This window comes from Electrona antarctica (assembly GCF_951216825.1).
Source record: "Electrona antarctica genome assembly, chromosome: 11".
NCBI classification, from domain to species: domain Eukaryota; kingdom Metazoa; phylum Chordata; class Actinopteri; order Myctophiformes; family Myctophidae; genus Electrona; species Electrona antarctica.
Genome location: NC_136792.1, coordinates 32,479,668 through 32,496,876, shown reverse-complemented (window position 1 = coordinate 32,496,876; position 17,209 = coordinate 32,479,668). Strand labels below are relative to the sequence as shown.

The window sequence follows — 17,209 nt, the reverse complement described above, 5'->3', positions numbered from 1 at the left end:
GGCTATCCCCACTAGGCTCTATGCCCTCCCCGTGGGGGCTATATCCCCACTAGGCTCTATGCCCTCCCCGTGGGGGCTATCCCCACTAGGCTCTATGCCCTCCCCGTGGGGGCTATCCCCACTAGCAGGTGAGCCAGTATAGGATACAACTGCAGGGAGAAGACAAGTAAAAATCTAAAGAATGAAAAAGGGTTGACGAGAGTGTGATGTAATGCGACAGTGCGGACTAAGAAAAAACAACTCTGGACTTCTGCCCAGTGCCCTCCACTCTCTTCTGTCTAGCAGCAGGGCCTTCATCAGTGTAGTTCATACTTGCACCATATATCTTGAAGGCAGCAGCATTCACTTTTTTTAAGTGCTATTTTCCCATTGTCATTGCCATATAAATTAGGGCAATGGTATGGGGTTGGTGCAGGGGCGGCCTTAAGGATCGGGAGGCCCCGTTCATGACATCATAATTGTAATAATTCATAATTATTATTATTAAAAAACAAATGGTATCATGAACAGCATACAGCACAGCTGTATAAGAATACACAAAAGCAGCTTATTTTACTTTGTCTTGAATTACTGTAGGTATAACTGGGAGGCAGCATAGGCTATACAATGATGCAATCGCAACTCTCAGAGCTGCTAGTGCAGTGAGTGGAACACCGGGAAGTGCGAACAATTACAAACAAACAACACAGGTCAACTGCAGAGATGAGGCTGAATAATTGACAAGGCTGATTGGAAGGCTGCGATGCAATGCAATATTACTACTACTAATACTAATTCTAATTACCTATTTATTATTTTTTTCTAATCGGGAGGCCCCTGGAGGCTCGAGGCCCGTTTCAATTGAAACATACAGTATATGAGGCCGCCACTGGGTAGGTGTTAAACAAATTACTCCCAGGCATTTGTTCTTGCCCATGGTTGGAATTGCACATAATACAATTTACACAGTTTTTGATTAGATTATAATTTTACTTAACTTAATTGTGTGCTTGTGATGTGAGCTACAATGCTGCAATACATGCATGATGCTGTGAATTCCAAAGCTGTGTAGTTTTGAGACTTCAGCATGGCTTTAATAAATGCAAACAGCAACTGAGACACTTTTCAAATCATTATTGTCTATTTATTATACAAAATGGCCAGAAAAGGCCTATAAAAAAAACAATTGTATAATAAAAAGCATTGTACACATGAGTTGTAGTAGAAGTACTAGCCTACATGGCGTTGACGGTGGTTGCTTAGAGTTGCATGAGTTAAAAACTGTGCATGGCTTCAGTAACTGTAAACGGGTCACAGAATGTTGCATATCCACTGTGGGAACTGCATTGCAGGGGGCGCCAGAGAGTCCTCTGGCAGCTTGGGGATTCCATCCAGGACCTGCAGCTTTGGCAAACAGGAGAAAACACTAGAGAGAGAGAGGGTGTGGGGAGGGGGGGATAAATGTGAATTCAAACATTAATATGACATGTCATACAGTAAGTATCGCTTCCTCTTCTCCATCTCTCTGTTTCCTCTTTTTCCTAAATCGGTTTTGATATCAATAATCTCCGTCTTTTTGATCAATCTCCGCCTTGAGCGCTGGACGTTACTAATTGAAAAGGCGGAGAACTTTGTCCTGTGCGCTCAGGGTGTTAATTAAGAGGCTAGGTTTAGCCTTGAAACCAAATTGCCTACTGTATTTTGGCAGTGGTGGAAGAAGTCATCTGATTTGAGTAAAAGTAGGAATACCACAACATAAAAATAGGGCCTGTATTCAAAAATATCACTTGAATAAAAGTACAATAGGGCGTGGCATCAAAATGTACTTATAGAACCAAAGTGAAAATGTCCGTCTGCCTGTCAGCGCCTCACCGTGTGCGGTAGTCCTGAGTGAAGGTGACAGGGTTCCTGGTCAGGTTGAGGGAGCGTAGCGGGGTGTTCCCCAGAGCCCCCAGCCCCCACAGGGAGCCAATGGCGTTCTCCGACAGACACAGGTGCTCCACGGCGGGGAGCTTTGGCAGCTGGCGCAGGCTCACCAGGTGGTTGCGGTGCAGGTTCAGCACTCTGCACCTGTCCATGGAATCACATGTAGGGGTGTGACAGTTAATCCAACTAATCGCTTGTTTAAAATATGGTATTGATAAGAACTAATCAATTCCTATTTCCGGCATTTCATTAGGCAAAGAAATTCAAAGATTTCAAAATAATTTCTCTATTTTTGCATGACACTGTTGCAGCTAAATGCTTAAGAGTTTTTTTTTAACCAATTTGATTAAAAGGTTTGAATATACGTAGCCTATAAAAAACAACTAAGACAGTAAGCTTGTAATTCAATGAAATAAAACAATGGTAAATGTTGTGTGCTCTGTTGTGGATAATGCGGACAAGCAGTTTGTTTTCAAGCAGTTTGTTACAAATGCCAGACAGATGTTCTGTTACAGCATAATTACTTGATTAAACAATGTGAGGTTAAAACACCTTATTTTACATATAGTAACCGTAACGGTTATAAAATAGAATTATACAACTCACAATCAGGCATATTTCTTGCAAGCTGCCCCTGCCAATATTGCAAACTGACATTGTTGTGTGATCCAATGCGGCATCTACAAGGGGTAGGCAACCTTTGGCATCTACAAGGGGTAGGCAACCTTTGGCATCTACAAGGGGTAGGCAACCTTTGGCATCTACAAGGGGTAGGCAACCTTTGGCATCTACAAGGGGTAGGCAACCTTTGGCATCTACAAGGGGTAGGCAACCTTTGGCATCTACAAGGGGTAGGCAACCTTTGGCATCTACAAGGGGTAGGCAACCTTTGGTATCTACAAGGGGTAGGCAACCTTTGGCATCTACAAGGGGTAGGCAACCTTTGGCATCTACAAGGGGTAGGCAACCTTTGGCATCTACAAGGGGTAGGCAACCTTTGGTATCTACAAGGGGTAGGCAACCTTTGGCAGCGGTGCCAACATTGGCACAAAGAAGGGTGATCACAGGCACACTGGCATAAGTGTGTGAGAGAGGATTTTTATCTTGTCAAATTTGTATATAAATTACATCCTGCACATAATTCTACATTCATTAAAACTCTGAACTCTGACTGGGGAGGGAGTCTGGGAGATAGTGGGTTATTGCTCTCAATGGAAAGACAATAAAAATAAGTGGGAAGGTTATGTTCGTGGACAATCAAAATGTTTTGGATGTTTTACGTGGTGTCATTAAAATGAATGTTGACATTGCACACTGACTATTTAGAAAATATAGCACTTAATTTCAAAAAGGTTGCAGACACCTGGTGCAGAACATGATGAGGGCGATGCGGTTCTTAGGTTCTATAATGTTCTGTGGAATAGATGTTATCTCTTTTGCATAAACAGACACTTGAAATTCTGCTTAGTTAGTCAAAGTTTTCATGGCAAATGTCGTCATGTATTTGTGATCACAGTACAACGGTGTTGCAGTGGAGCAAGTCTGCATCTTCAAGTTCCTTGCATACACATCTCAAGGGACCTGAAGTGGGCCACACACTCCACAAAAGTGGTGAAAAAGGCCCAACAACGACTCTGCCTCCGGCGCCTGAAGCAGTTCAGAGTGAGCCCCCGCATCCTCAGAGCGTTCTACAGCAGCACCATAGAGTGTTCTGACGAGCAGAACCACTGCCTGGTTCATGAACTGCACCGATGAGGAACGCAAACCACTGCAGAGAGTGGTGCGAACAGTGCAGTGCATCTTTGCAGGGGAGCTTCCCCCCTGCAGGAAATACATGAGATATGTTGTGTGGCTAAAGCGCAGTGATATTCAACACCCCAGCCATAGCCTGTTCCACTCGGCCAGGCAAATATTACCGGAGCATATAGGGAGCAGTACCACTGTTAGTACAACTGTTTTTACTTGTCAGCAATCATACTGTTGAACAAGAGCTAAGTCTGGTGACACTGCACAGACTGAACTGAATTTGTTTTAATAGGGACTCCTTTATATTTATACACGTACATTCATGACCTACTTATCTATGATGTACTCACACTGTATCATGCAGATTAGTCATATATTCTCTCTTCGGTAACCCTGATTTTCCAGGAATCACACGTTGGAGGTTGTCATTCATATGGATTTTTACTTAACCTGAACACTTTCCCAGTTCCCACTTGTCCATGTTCCCAGCCTGGGAGTAGACATGGGCTTGGTGGGGGAGTGTACGGTGCATTGCGGCCTTGTGGGTAGTGTAGTTCTTACCTTGGCAGGTATATAGAACTCAGGTTGGTAAGCGAGTTGTCGGCCATTTGTAGTTTCTCCACACGGATGAGTCGTCTGAGAATCCTACGGAAGTTCTCCTGTTGGTAGGGATCACCAAGATCCTGGTAGCTTAGATTCAACTCCTGGGAACAGAGGGAGAGAGACGTTACTTTCAACGTGTGTCCAACACTGAGGCCGCAGTCCATAACGTTTTTGTGTGAATAGAAATGTATTCTATTATCTAACTAACACAACTGTAGTGATTGCAGGTGGTCTCCCTGCCTTTCCGTTGAGAAGATTCTGTGATTGAACTACTGGTTGACGAGGTGTTGCATGAAACTGAAATGGACATGACTCGCCTCCCCAAAACATGCTCACTACAGTTTAACATTAAACATGTTGGCATTCGTGCAGCGGACCTGGGTTTGAATCCCGGGTACAACATGAAACTTATGGAATGCAGCTCTGTCTCTACTGTATGTCTCTCTGTGTCTCTCTGTGTCTCTCTGTGTCTCTCTATGTCTCTCTATGTCTCTCTGTGTCTCTCTGTGTCTCTCTGTGTCTCTCTGTGTCTCTCTATGTCTCTCTATGTCTCTCTATGTCTCTCTGTGTCTCTCTGTGTCTCTCTCTCTCTCTCTCGCACGCACGCGCGCGCGCACGCACGCACGCACGCACGCACGCACGCACGCACACACACACACACACACACACACACACACACACACACACACACAGTTTGCTGACTCACCAAGCAGTTTTCCCAGTTCTCTTGGAGCCTTTCCTCCCATCTCTGTCCTTCCCCTGCTGTCCTCCACCTCCTCCTGCCTGTCTCCAGCTCAATGCCATCCCCCTCTCTGACAAACAGCTCATCTGCTGTTGGCCCTGGTGGAGCACATCAGTCCGGGGTAAACATTTTATCCACACTGCCGATACAAAGCCTGTGTGCACTCCACATTTTTGGTCGAAATAGACGTATTCATGTCAGTGGTTCTCAAACGTTTTAATTTCAAGACCAAGGACCCCCATAACTCTTCACAGGTCAGAGTTACAAACCTCTAAGTGTCCATTTGGTTCCTAAATCATTTTCCTAGGGACTGCCGGAAACCCCCACAAGGGTCCCTGGACCCCACTTTAAGAACCACTGATTGATGTGGATCAAAGTTCAAAATATATCCTCTCCTATATTATAATTGGCTAACGGGAGGACCGTCTGGAGGGTTGGCGGACCACGTCATCACGCTCATGCCTCCATGACTCAGCCATTATCATATAAGGAGTTCACAAAGCAGCTACGCCCACATATGGAGTGTGTTGGCTAACCTCAATGTGCCGTCATGACATGATATTAGGGCGGCGCAAACAAATCAGTCAGCTCCATATGCATGGGCTCAAAAAGGGACATGCCCTGAGTTGAATCAAACAAGAGTAACTGTAGAGCAGCAAAGAGCAAGAATGTCTAAAGACTTGCTCGAGGTCACAGAGCAAAAAGGTCACAGTGGTTTCCACACACTCCCTGACCTTCTCTGACCCTGGGGCAGGTCAGCTGGTCTCCTGTGACGTCACTGTGCTCCAGACGATGCCAGGACAAGAAGCGGAAACGGCTGGAGGGCAACTAGCGGAGACAAGATGACACAGAGGAGGAAAGACAACAGTTAATAGTCTGCTACAGCTTCCCTGTGGAATAACAAATGCATGAATATTAATAACATAATATACAATACATTCTGTATTCTGCATTTAGCATAAAACATTAAACCATTGATAAAGCTGATGAAAATTCATGATGGTAAATCATACTTTTTCATGGTGACTTTAAAATGTTGGTTAATGAAGGAGTCAGCGGTTTCTAATCAGCTGATTGCAGTTACCTAACTTTGTGGACACTAAATAGCCTCAACAGTACTGCATCTAACTTACGTATACGTCACTTTAGAAAAGTGTTTCACCCTGACATCCCTAATTGGGCCATGTCATTGTATTTGAAAATGTTTGACATTTAAAAAAGAATCTTCAACAAATAGCTAAGCCCTCAAAACCCCTCAAGTCTTCTTCAAGATCTTATCACACCATTTTCACTACTTTTGCGAGACACTGTAAAGCATATTAAAATCACACCCGTGTGAAGTGAGTGGTGCAAGTCTGTGTGGGGATGGGGGGGGGGGGGGGTGGAAGTTCCCACAGGAACACACCCAGGGTGCCGGCCCGATTCCGGCGAGCCGCCCCGCATCCGAAACGGTTGAGAAATGAGAGAGTTACCGTGTTGGGGTCAATCTACTGTACCCTCTACTGTACTGTAGACTGTACTGTCACTGTACTGTACTGGCACACCCGAAATCACCATATATACAGTTAATATGTGCGTGTGTGTTTGTGTGTGTGTTAGGTTGCGCACAGGTGGTGAAAAACAGCCATGCTGTTTTCGTGCTCAGACGCACCCAGCCACCCACCCACACACATAGCTCCGTAAGGGAGTGGTTGCACCACTCAAAAACATTCAAGGTTTCTGCCCGACAGCAACATTATGTTATTTTAAACCATATATTATCATTACAGTTCTACACGCCTCACCCTATTCTTCCTCCCCCTTCTTTCTTTCTCTCTCTCTGGCCACTTTTTACTTTCAACTGTCTCTAGAGAAAACGGCAATGTCCCGTTGCGTTCTCATCTTTTTATTCAGCCTTTACACGGAGATGCAACAGTGACTGAAATATTGCTGTTCTGTTAATCTGTTCTGTTTTTTGTTTATTGCTTTGAAAATGTTGTATTATGTTGTACTGTATCTCAACACTCTCGACACTGTCTGCAAATGAGGGTAACCAATGAGAATAAATAAAGGTTTGAATGAATGAATGAATGAAAACGCTGTAGTGTGCATGCCAGGTGGCGGTGGCGCACTGCCAGATAGACCAGGCACACATGTGTACTATCTTATCACAAGGCTGTTTGTTTACATCATGGTTTACATTCACCAATGCAGCGGCTCGCTAGTCGCTGCATTTGTATTCGTATGGTGAGCGGGGCGAGGGAGAGCTTGCTCATTCTAGGAACTCCAAATATCGCCTACGGCTCTGCACCAATGTAATAAACATCAGCGACGAGAGCCGACGTGAGCCGACGTGAGCCATGATGATGTCACACGTTTTGCGGATTCATCGTTTTGCCCGTTTACATGGAGACGCCAGCTGGAGCGTTTTCAAAGATTTCCACTATGCAAGGAGTTTTCACTTTGTTGCATTTTCAACCCCCAAAAACGCTGTTGTCGTCTAAACGGACCCATGCAAACGATACTTTATTTTGCCGTTTTCTATGGAAACCGTTCTTGTGTAAAGGGGCCTCTGTCTCACCCCTCTTGTCTAGCTGAACTTATCACTCGCAAGCCCACTCAGACAGCCCTGTCCCCCTCTCTCTTACACGGTGACTGTAACCCTACACCTCTCACTATACCCATGACCCCACTCCAGCTGACCCCTGCTGCTAGCCGTACTGACCTCTGTAGTGGACACTGTTATAAGAGACTCCAGTGCACACGTGCCTTATGAAACAATACTATGCAAGAGTACTATGTGGAACCGACTCAAGGAACCCAGACGGTCCTCTGACCCCACTTTGGGAACCACTGGTGGGTGGTCTACAGCATGGAACAAGTGGAAGTGGGATTTTATTTTATTCTTTATCATTCTTTTCTCACATACTTAAATTCCTACAAATTAATTCCTACAGTACAGTACATTACACTGTATAGTGCATACATGCCTACATCCCACACTTTTCTGTACTGCCACTGCTATTGTACCCTATTTGCTCGTGCCCGCGAGGAGCCCCCATCAGGAGCACCTCTTTCAACTTTTCGGAATTACAGGCTCTATAGCATTCAATGATTGTGGGAGAGATAGTCTGGGCTTGAGAAACTACACAACCCAGCACCCACTGTGGATGTTCTCATAGTTAATCCTGCACTAAGAGCGTGAGAGTGGGTATAGAAATGTGAGTATCTGGATGTCTGGAAAGGGACGTCAATCATATAGCACAAAATCATATCTGAAACGATGAATCAAATATCAATTTGATCGATCAACAATAAAATTCAACAAATATAATTCAACAGAAATGGGCTGGAGGGCCAGAATTTTGAGGAGGAAAATGAGGAAGGAGGAAGAGGAAAACTAGCGAGAGGAGGAAGGCAATGGGAAGTACAGTTGGATCGATCAGCATTTCTTATATGGATAAAAATGTTCATCATAAACCTTGAAGTCATGTGTCTCCAATTCACACAAAATTAGCATGTTTATTCTGCATCACTCAGAGCTCAAACTCACAAACTGTAGACACAAGGCCATGGTTTGAATGTCTTGAGCTACTTTCAAAGTAAGAACTATGTGAATTAAAGCTGATATTGTAGTTTTTCTTAGTCTACTGCTATGGCCATGGTTAGGTTGCTGCAATACAACTGGGTTTCTTCTTAATCCATAAATGTATTTAAAAACTGCACAGCATTCATTTAGGGTCATGGATTGTGTGTGGTTTCTAGAAACAGATACATTATTAATATTACCAAACAAAAACACTTGTCAAATTCTGATTAGTGATTACTGCAGTTTCCATTGCAGTGCTGGTTTGGAGCATAGAGTATATAAAAGGATAGAGACTGAACTTGCGCGAAGCTCCGCCCCCCCAGCTATTCATGTCAGTGGAAGTTGCTCAGTGGCGTTTTGAAGCACCCGGAAGACTGCCGGAAGTACCGTCTCAGAACGTCTACTTCCGCATTTGACCACCAAATTTTGGTGGTCAAATGCGGAAGTGCAACCGAGCGCTCAATGTTAAAGCCCAGCTGCACGGGGTTTCCCGGTCATGAATCCACGGGTCCGCCTGTAGTCCCTCCTCCTACCACTAGGGAGGAGAGCTTCAACGTTGAATAGCCTCACTGGCCCCTTGGTTTGGAGGGTGGAGCCAGAGACAATCAGAGTAGGGGAGACAAAATTTCTCTGCACTGACTTGCTCTGAGCACACAGTGTCTTGCTTAGGGCACTTTACCAGGCGATACAAACAAAGCATGCAAGTACCATTAAGGCTCCATGGACAGTCTGAAGATGTAGTGTACAAAGTTTGTTGTCAATTGAGCAAAGAATAAGAATGAGTGAGGATGTAGTTTTAATGCAGTTTGTGAGATAAACAGAGTTATGGACTTCAGAATTCACAAGTTTTGGCTCATTTCCTGATGAGATATATTAAAGGGATTGTGACAAACGTTTAACATTCAGTAGATTTTCTGTGGTCTGGGGCTTTCTGGCTCAAACAAGTGCTCTGATTTTCCTGTGGACTGTGATGTAAGAGTCCACAAAACCCATATATGACATTACAATTTGCCAGCAGATGTCACTGTTGAGGCCTGTTTCCCTGTTTTAATTGCAGCTCAAAAGGCTTCGAGAACACAGAGAAAACTCCAGACCACACAAAATCCACTGAATGTTCGAAGTTCAGTGGGTGAAAAATTCAAATAAATGTCATGAAACCTTTAATTATAGAACATTGTTCTCAAACATTTTCATGTCAAGGATGTATAACAATACATTTTGCTGGGTATCCACTGGAACCCCCTGAAGGACCCCTGGGGGTTGACAACACTTTTAGAACCATCAAGAGAAAGAATAAGAATTGCAAATACAAGCAGGGCTGGCATTTCTAATAAAGTCCCTTGAAGCTGGATATCACTCAATATGCGTACCACCTGTTTGCACATAATGCAGGAGGCAGCAGGACATTGCTCTGCTGAAAGCGAGCACTTCCAAACTCTGAAAAATAATCAGCTTTCAGCTCTGCTGAAAGCGAGCACTTCCAAACTCTGACACTCTGAAAAATAATCACCTGCAAGGAATTATTGACAGAATGTAGCTCATACATGTCTACGGTGGATTTTTATGAAACAAACACTTTTATGAAACAAACACAAACACTTCAAGTTTTTCGTACAGCTGCAATGTTGTAGTTTTATGTCGTTTATCAGATAGGACTTTTCTGTTTAGATGTACAGTATGGGCTGTCAATGGAAAATTGAGGCTGCTGCTGGCAAAGCTTAATTGCCTCCACCACCCGAGCCGCCACCATATTGTTCATAGTCTTGCATTGCTCAAATGTTTAAACTGAATGTTGAACTCAAACTGAATGTTGGATTCATGTGTGCATGGCTAAAGTAAACTAGAATTCAATGTTGCATATAGACTGATTCAATGTTCTATGGCTTTAACATTAAAATGCATTCAAGTTTGTATGTTTCAAGTTTGCATGACTAAAGTTAATCTGATTAACTGTCTTGTTATGCTCTTGTATACCCATGGGGGGTTTTACTTAACGTGCTGCTTAGACACAATTCAGGGAACATCTCCCAGAACGGAGCCTTTAATGCCAAGTTTAACTGCATTCGATTTGTTGCCATAAATGGTTAAATCTATTCTACTTTGACGTGAATGTTGCTGACTTGAGTTGCAGCCCACCCCTACAGTAAAGCCCTAAAAGCCATGCTACTGGTGGACAGGAATGCAGGCAGCACTGAACTATGCAGCAGCAGATGTTATGGGTGGATGAGAGATTAGGAGGGTGAAGTGAAAAGCTTCTTAGTTTGTTGAATTATATTTTTATCTTTTTAGTTTTTGCTCAGGCAGTCAGGGGAAAACTCTTACTGGAATTATTGATTATTGATTGGAAGTTGATTGGAAGATTGAAAGGGTGAACAGACCAAAAATATCAGCCTTAACCACGTTCAACCTGGCATTACATTTGAAGATGATAAAACATTTTCACAAATGTTCTGAAATAGCATGATCTACTAAGCTCACAGCGTGGCTATTCTAGCTCATTCGTTGTACAACCAATATGGTGCTAAGTGCTTAAGTGAGGTATAGTAGTAAGAGACAGTGGCAGGGCTAGAATGATGCAAAGATGAAGGGTTCATGTAAAGGATAGAATGAGTTGGAGGGGTGAAGGGTATAGAGGAAGTAGACAACATGTGTGAAGGGCACTCACAGGTGTAGTTACTACTCCAGAATCGGGACTGTGGTCCACAGACAGGGGTGTGTGTGTGACGCTGAGGTCAGAGTACTGGGAGGAGTGGGATTTGGGAAAACTGCCACTGCTTGTATTCACACCTGAAGAACTGAGAGAAAGGGAGAGAGAGAGAGATATACAGAACTATATTCACAATCCCCCTTTAGTTGCTGATTTGCCACAGTACATGGCAGCCAAATTATCAGGTGCAGTGGATGCCATTACGGCACCCAGGGAGCTGTTATAGGGGTCAAGTGTCGTTCTTGCTTGGGGACACTTTGACACATGAACCAGTTGAGTCCATGTTTGAACTGATGACCGTCGGATTCCCACAAGGCCCCTCGCACTCAGCTACAGAGTATCTTCTTCATGTGCTGTTTATATGCAATATTGACTAAATCAAATACCAAAATATATTTGACCAAATACCTCACCCAAACCCTAGGATTCTAACTAGGGCTGCAACGGTTGATTATCTTCTTAGCGATTATTGTACTGATTACTTCGATTCATCGAATAATTGAGAACGAATCGACGAATCACTAGTTCAGGGGTTCCTAAACTGTGGTGTGTGCACCCCTTGTGGTGCGCAAACATCTAGTATAGGGGGTGTGTGACATGAAAAGGGTAATGGTGGTTTTATGGTGTTATTTAACACAAACAGCAAATAAAAAAGATATAGAGCAGCTGCGTGTCTCCCAGTGAGATCTAAGATGACCCTCTGGCATTTTCAATAGAAAAAATAAGTCTGCATGTATAATATTCAGTCAAATACAACGAGACTGGGCATTGGGGGGTGCGTCAAACATTTGGGAACCGCTCCGTGACTATAGTCTCAAGCACTATTGTACTTGAAACGTTTTATCCAACAATTATGACATACCCAAAAAAGGATCGATTTTGTTATTAAATTATCGATTATTGATTTTCGTTTTTCGTCATCTATCGAATCGATTAGTTCAATGAACTGTTGCAAACCTAGTTCTAACACCCCTCTCCTTCGCGGGGAGCTGTCCTGGCTGTAATGGAACTCCTGGCACATCCGCTGTGTGTGCTGCCTGAAACCCTGTGCTGTGCGTCAGCCCAGTGGTTAGGGTTACGCTGAACTCTGCCTGCCGCGCTGGACTAGGGCCCGTCGTCATAACAGCACAGGACACCTGAGCAGGTGCCATTAAGACTATAATAGCCACCTGTATAGCAAGGGAAGCTGGTCGCTGATGCTTCTATAATTCATATCGCCCCGGCTTGTTCTTCAATATGGCTTTTACACGATTCATGAATGTGTTTGTTATGATTGAGATCCTTGGTTTTAAAATTCCCTTTGACCTAGTTTTTTCTCTTTCCTCTTCTTCATAAAAACTGCTTAACTATAGGCCTAAATCTTAATACGATTCATGTTCTGAAGCAAACTAGCAGACATGCTTCATAAAACTGAACAACACATCTAGCAAAAATGATAGCCTAAGGAAAGTATTAGAAATTATTATATTGTTTTGGGGGGGCTTACCTTTCTGACATGTCCCAACGTTATGGCGAATTCTCTTGGTCCTTAACGCATGCTGGAAGGCTCGGACTAGCCCTGCAGCTGAGCGGGTACCCATGGAGGCCAACGGACCCCTCCTGTCTGCTTAGCTGCCTGTGGGAGACTGGCTGACAGGGCTGCATCTGGAACGGGCTCTTCCAAGCCACAGTGGCAGGTCACTGGGGGCAGGAGCTGCCTGCTCGTTACTAAGCAACAGGGTGTACTGTTCAGGTGTGTCACCGACCGTGTTGTGGCGCGGTGTGCAGGGGGAAGAGAGCGTGACAGTGGCAGTGGAGTATATGTACTTAAGTACATTTTTGGAGTATTTGTTGTTAATACTTTTTACTCCATTACATTTCTAGGAAGGAACTCTTGGTCTTGGGACCCAAACTTAAAACTCACACACACATGAAACACATGAAACACACACACGCGCGCGCACGTGCATGCGTGCGCGCGTGTGTGCGTGCGTACACACACACACACACACACACACACACACACACACACACACACACACACGTTGTACCTTTGAATACTTAATTAATACTTGAACATATAAAACTTTGTCCACCACTGCATCACTGTGTTGTGTACAACATCACAACATTGTGTGTGTGTGTGTGTGTGTGTGTGTGTGTGTGTGTGTGTGTGTGTGTGTGTGTGTGTGTGTGTGTGTGTGTGTCTGTGTGTGTGTGTGTGTGTTGTGGTGATGTGGGGGTGTGCAGAGGGAATGGTTTCTGAGTGAAGATATTATAAAGGGCACAGCTGTTGCAGCAGCTGCTGGAAATCATGTAAATTAAATAGAACCTGCGGAACCTACTGGCTAATATTGATGTGCAACAGTATGTCTTCTGGCTGCATGTCCAGGCCAATGCAACATCAGACAAAACTATAGCCTACTCATATCAGAAAGTAACTAAAGTACATTTTGTCGGGCAGAAACCTCTTATGTCCATATTTGAAACATTTTGTGTTTTTATTTTCATCAACGACCTACTACTTGATCATACAGCATCACACAAAAGCATCAAAAGTAACAGATTCACAAGCTCGAAACGTGGCGCATATACTTATAACTAATGGCTAATAAAAATGGGCCTGTTGTATGTCAGGTTTCACCTGACAAAAAATAAATCCATTCATTCAAACTGTCACACTCTGCCCAGAGCCTTAGATATAGACGGAGTTACGCAAACTGCGTTCACTTCATGGGGTCAGTCCCTTCTACATAGACTTCTATTGAGAATGGGGACAACCAACTGGGACAAGTCCTGGACCGGAAGTAGGCAGAAATGCATTGGACTCAGGCAACAGGACAGCCCAGCTTTAATGATCTTAAATCCCTTTAATTTAGATTGTTTTGTAGTAATAGTACAACATAAACATTAAAGAGACTTTAGTTGTTACTGTAGAATACTTTAAAACAATTATCATGTTGCACACATGCTTGAAATAGCTCGTATTTACGTCGCCCTCGTTGAAAACAATGTATTTCCAACTCCAGCTTCAGTTCAGGCTGCATGAACAGCGCTCGAACGCTCGAGCACTCGGTTTCTGCCCCCTCAACATCGCAACTCTTCTATTAGATGGCTCTGACTCTGCCACGCCTGGGTCACCTCCCTGACTTTCCCCTCTGTTGTCTCCCCTCCCCGGTGCTGATTGTGAGACTGTTTCCACCTGGGTTACTAAGCTGAAGAGACTTTTGTTAATGGGTTTGGTTAGATTGTTGTTGTGTTGCCTGGAGTGCTCTGAGTGTTAACGGTGTTTCCCCTGTGAGGGTGTACCTTGTTTCGTAAGTAAAAGACTGTTTGAGTTTAAACTGTGGTTTCCTGAGTCTGTGTTCTGGATAAGGGTCCTATATCTGATAAAGAAGCTTCCGTGCCTCTCCTCTTGATTTATCTGACAGTTCACAATGTTAACGGCAACCAAGCTACTGCAGTGGTGGAAGAAGCAAAGAAGTAGTATAGATACTACTCCTGGTCAAAAATTACTTGACTACAAGTGAAAATGCTCTGTCAAATGTGTACTTGAATTTACATGATTGTAAATCATAATAAAAGCTATTCAAAAGTACAACGTACATTTTCATCAATGTATTGCTATATGAAAATGTAACCAAAGTTCAAGCAGACATTTTCATAAAGATTATCATTTATCAAAGTAGCAAAAACAGCAGATCTATAAGCTCAATAGGTGTCGCATTGTGATGCGTTGTGAGCTTGCAGATTTTTCTATGTTTTACTATGCAGTAGGTACATTCATAGTGTACTTTAATATATCAAAACTCAAAAGTATAGTAGCCTATTTGTCTTTGAAATGTAGAGGAGTGAAAGTCGCAAGGATCCAAAAGTACAAATGAATTATAAGTGGGCAGAAGTGACCTTGTTAGAAAACAACTTGGAGCAGAGCTCCCCTCGTGTTATGAGCATGAAACTGACATAGGCTACAGTACGCAGTGGCGTGCACAGACATTTAGAGGGGCAGGTGCTCAAGTTAAAAAAGGGCACCTTGTGCAGCGCGTGGAACCGGCCGGTTGCCTTAATCTATTTTGGGCGGGAACCCCTTTTGGTGTTAGCATTATGTTATGCTTTAGCTATTGAAAAATAGCAGATCTACAAGCTCATAGCGCGCCACCGAGTGGCGCGCTATGAACTTGTAGGTTCACGTTTTTTTTTTTTTTTTTTTTTCAAAAGGGCACATTGCCAAAAGGGCAGGGGGTGCTCTAGCACCCCCTAGTGTCTATCTGTGCACGCCACTGACAGTACGTACGTGTAGCACACGTCAAGACATGACTGCGAGCACAGCCAGTTGACTGACATTCACGCGACGCTGACATTGATTTGGCTACAGCAGCTCTCCGTGATGGGCTGCCTGCTGCATGCAGTGACATTCATCAATGGATTATTGATGAATTCCTACAGTATTTATTTTGTAAATGAATGCCCTACTTCGTCGCACAAGTGTCACGATAATGTATCGCATAAATCTACAAGCTGGCACAGATTGTGAGGCTAATTTCATTGGAACTATTTGTTTTTACTCAAAGGTAATGATTTTGGACATACAAGGTTTTTCCATCTGACAGAGACGATGGAATGTCGCCACCAGGGATTTTGCTTTTTCAAGGATAATGTGTGAGTCAAGCATGTAATGGATGCTATTTATCGTGTCCCTTGACAATCTGTACAGGCCAAAGGGTAATTTTCAAATCTATCTGGATTGTTTAGTATTGTGGGTTTGCAGGGAAATACACAGTAGTAACAGAAACATGCACAATATTATGGTACTGTATGTCTATAGCAGTGGTTCTCACATACTTTTCATGTCAAGGAAGGTCCCCCAATTTGATATACTGTATAGGGCCTATAGGCCATGGAACTTCATTAAAATAGATTGTGTTAATAATGAACAGTAATAAGATTATACTCAGTGGGCTAACTAAAGGCTCACTAAAGGCTTTGCTACTACAAGGAAAACATGCACATGTAGGCTACATGATACTCTTTTTCTACTCTTTGTTTGCCCTTTTTTGCACTCTATATTCTATTCTTTTGTTTGCTGTGTTTTACTGTGTTTGCTGTTTGATGTTATATATTTGCTGCTGCATTGTCTGAAGGAAGCCAAACAAAAATAAGTTTTACTCCTATGTACCTGTACACAAGATGTAACAATAAAGCACAACCTTGACCGTGGCTCACAAACAAATCCCCTTAAAATTGTCAATCTTCTAAAACATTCAATAGTATCTACCACCTCACAACACATCACAGTGCACATTATGATCTGGTATCAGCTTTCTACCTTAGCACTGCAGTTGAGATGGATTTGAATGATTTGGTTCGAAATAGGATTTTCTATTTTGTTATATCTATGTTCCCTACACCAGTAGTGTATAGATAGTTAGTTAGACTTGCAAGGGTCCATTTGGTTCCTATCTACCAATCATTTAGCTGGGGACCCACTGAAACCACCTCAAGGACCCCTGGGGGTCTCCGGACCCCATTTTGAGAAACACTGTTGTAATGAATTCCCTATAAATAAATCCATCAGAATCAAGATGCAGGTCTCATCTGTCCTTGGATACAGTAGTCTGTCCTTGTCTAGTCTTGCCTAGCGATACGATCTGTCTGTCCGTCTGCACACTTTGGGGTGTGTGTGTGTGTGTGTGTGTGTGTGTGTGTGTGGCTCCATCCGTGCCATTACAAACCATCACGCCTCACGTACCCACATTCATTTGTATCCGCACTGCACTGCATAAGCATGTCGCGTAGTTTCCCATTGACATACAATGGGTAGGTGACGCGTGACACGGTAGTCACACGACCGTCTCGCTTCCCTTTTTGACCTACACATCTAGACGTCTATGCGTTTTTATCATAGAGTATATATATAATAGAGACTGAACTAGCGCGAAGCTCCGCCCCCCCAGCTATT

The 17,209-nt window shown here is 43.5% G+C and overlaps 1 protein-coding gene across 1 annotated transcript; it reads right to left on the bottom strand.

Moving 5' to 3' along the window:
- Positions 1-1,205: 1,205 nt before the first annotated feature.
- LOC306932627 (uncharacterized protein) lies at positions 1,206-12,824 on the bottom strand. The gene is made up of 7 exons (XM_079514492.1): positions 12,758-12,824; positions 11,230-11,359; positions 5,731-5,824; positions 4,961-5,094; positions 4,213-4,355; positions 1,852-2,049; positions 1,206-1,405 (listed from the first exon to the last, which is right to left on the bottom strand). The coding sequence occupies exons 1-7, from the start codon at positions 12,766-12,768 to the stop codon at positions 1,291-1,293; spliced, it is 825 nt and encodes a 274-aa protein (XP_079370618.1). The 5' UTR covers positions 12,769-12,824; the 3' UTR covers positions 1,206-1,290.
- Positions 12,825-17,209: the final 4,385 nt, after the last annotated feature.

Bases quoted from the DNA above. Each gene is read 5' to 3' on its own strand.
- LOC306932627 (XM_079514492.1), bottom strand. The intron at 5,825-11,229 runs GTGAGTGCCCTT...TGTCTCCGCTAG, and splicing joins CTGGAGTAGTAACTACACCT to TTGCCCTCCAGCCGTTTCCG. The intron at 1,406-1,851 runs GTGAGGCGCTGA...CTCTCTCTCTAG, and splicing joins ACTCAGGACTACCGCACACG to TGTTTTCTCCTGTTTGCCAA.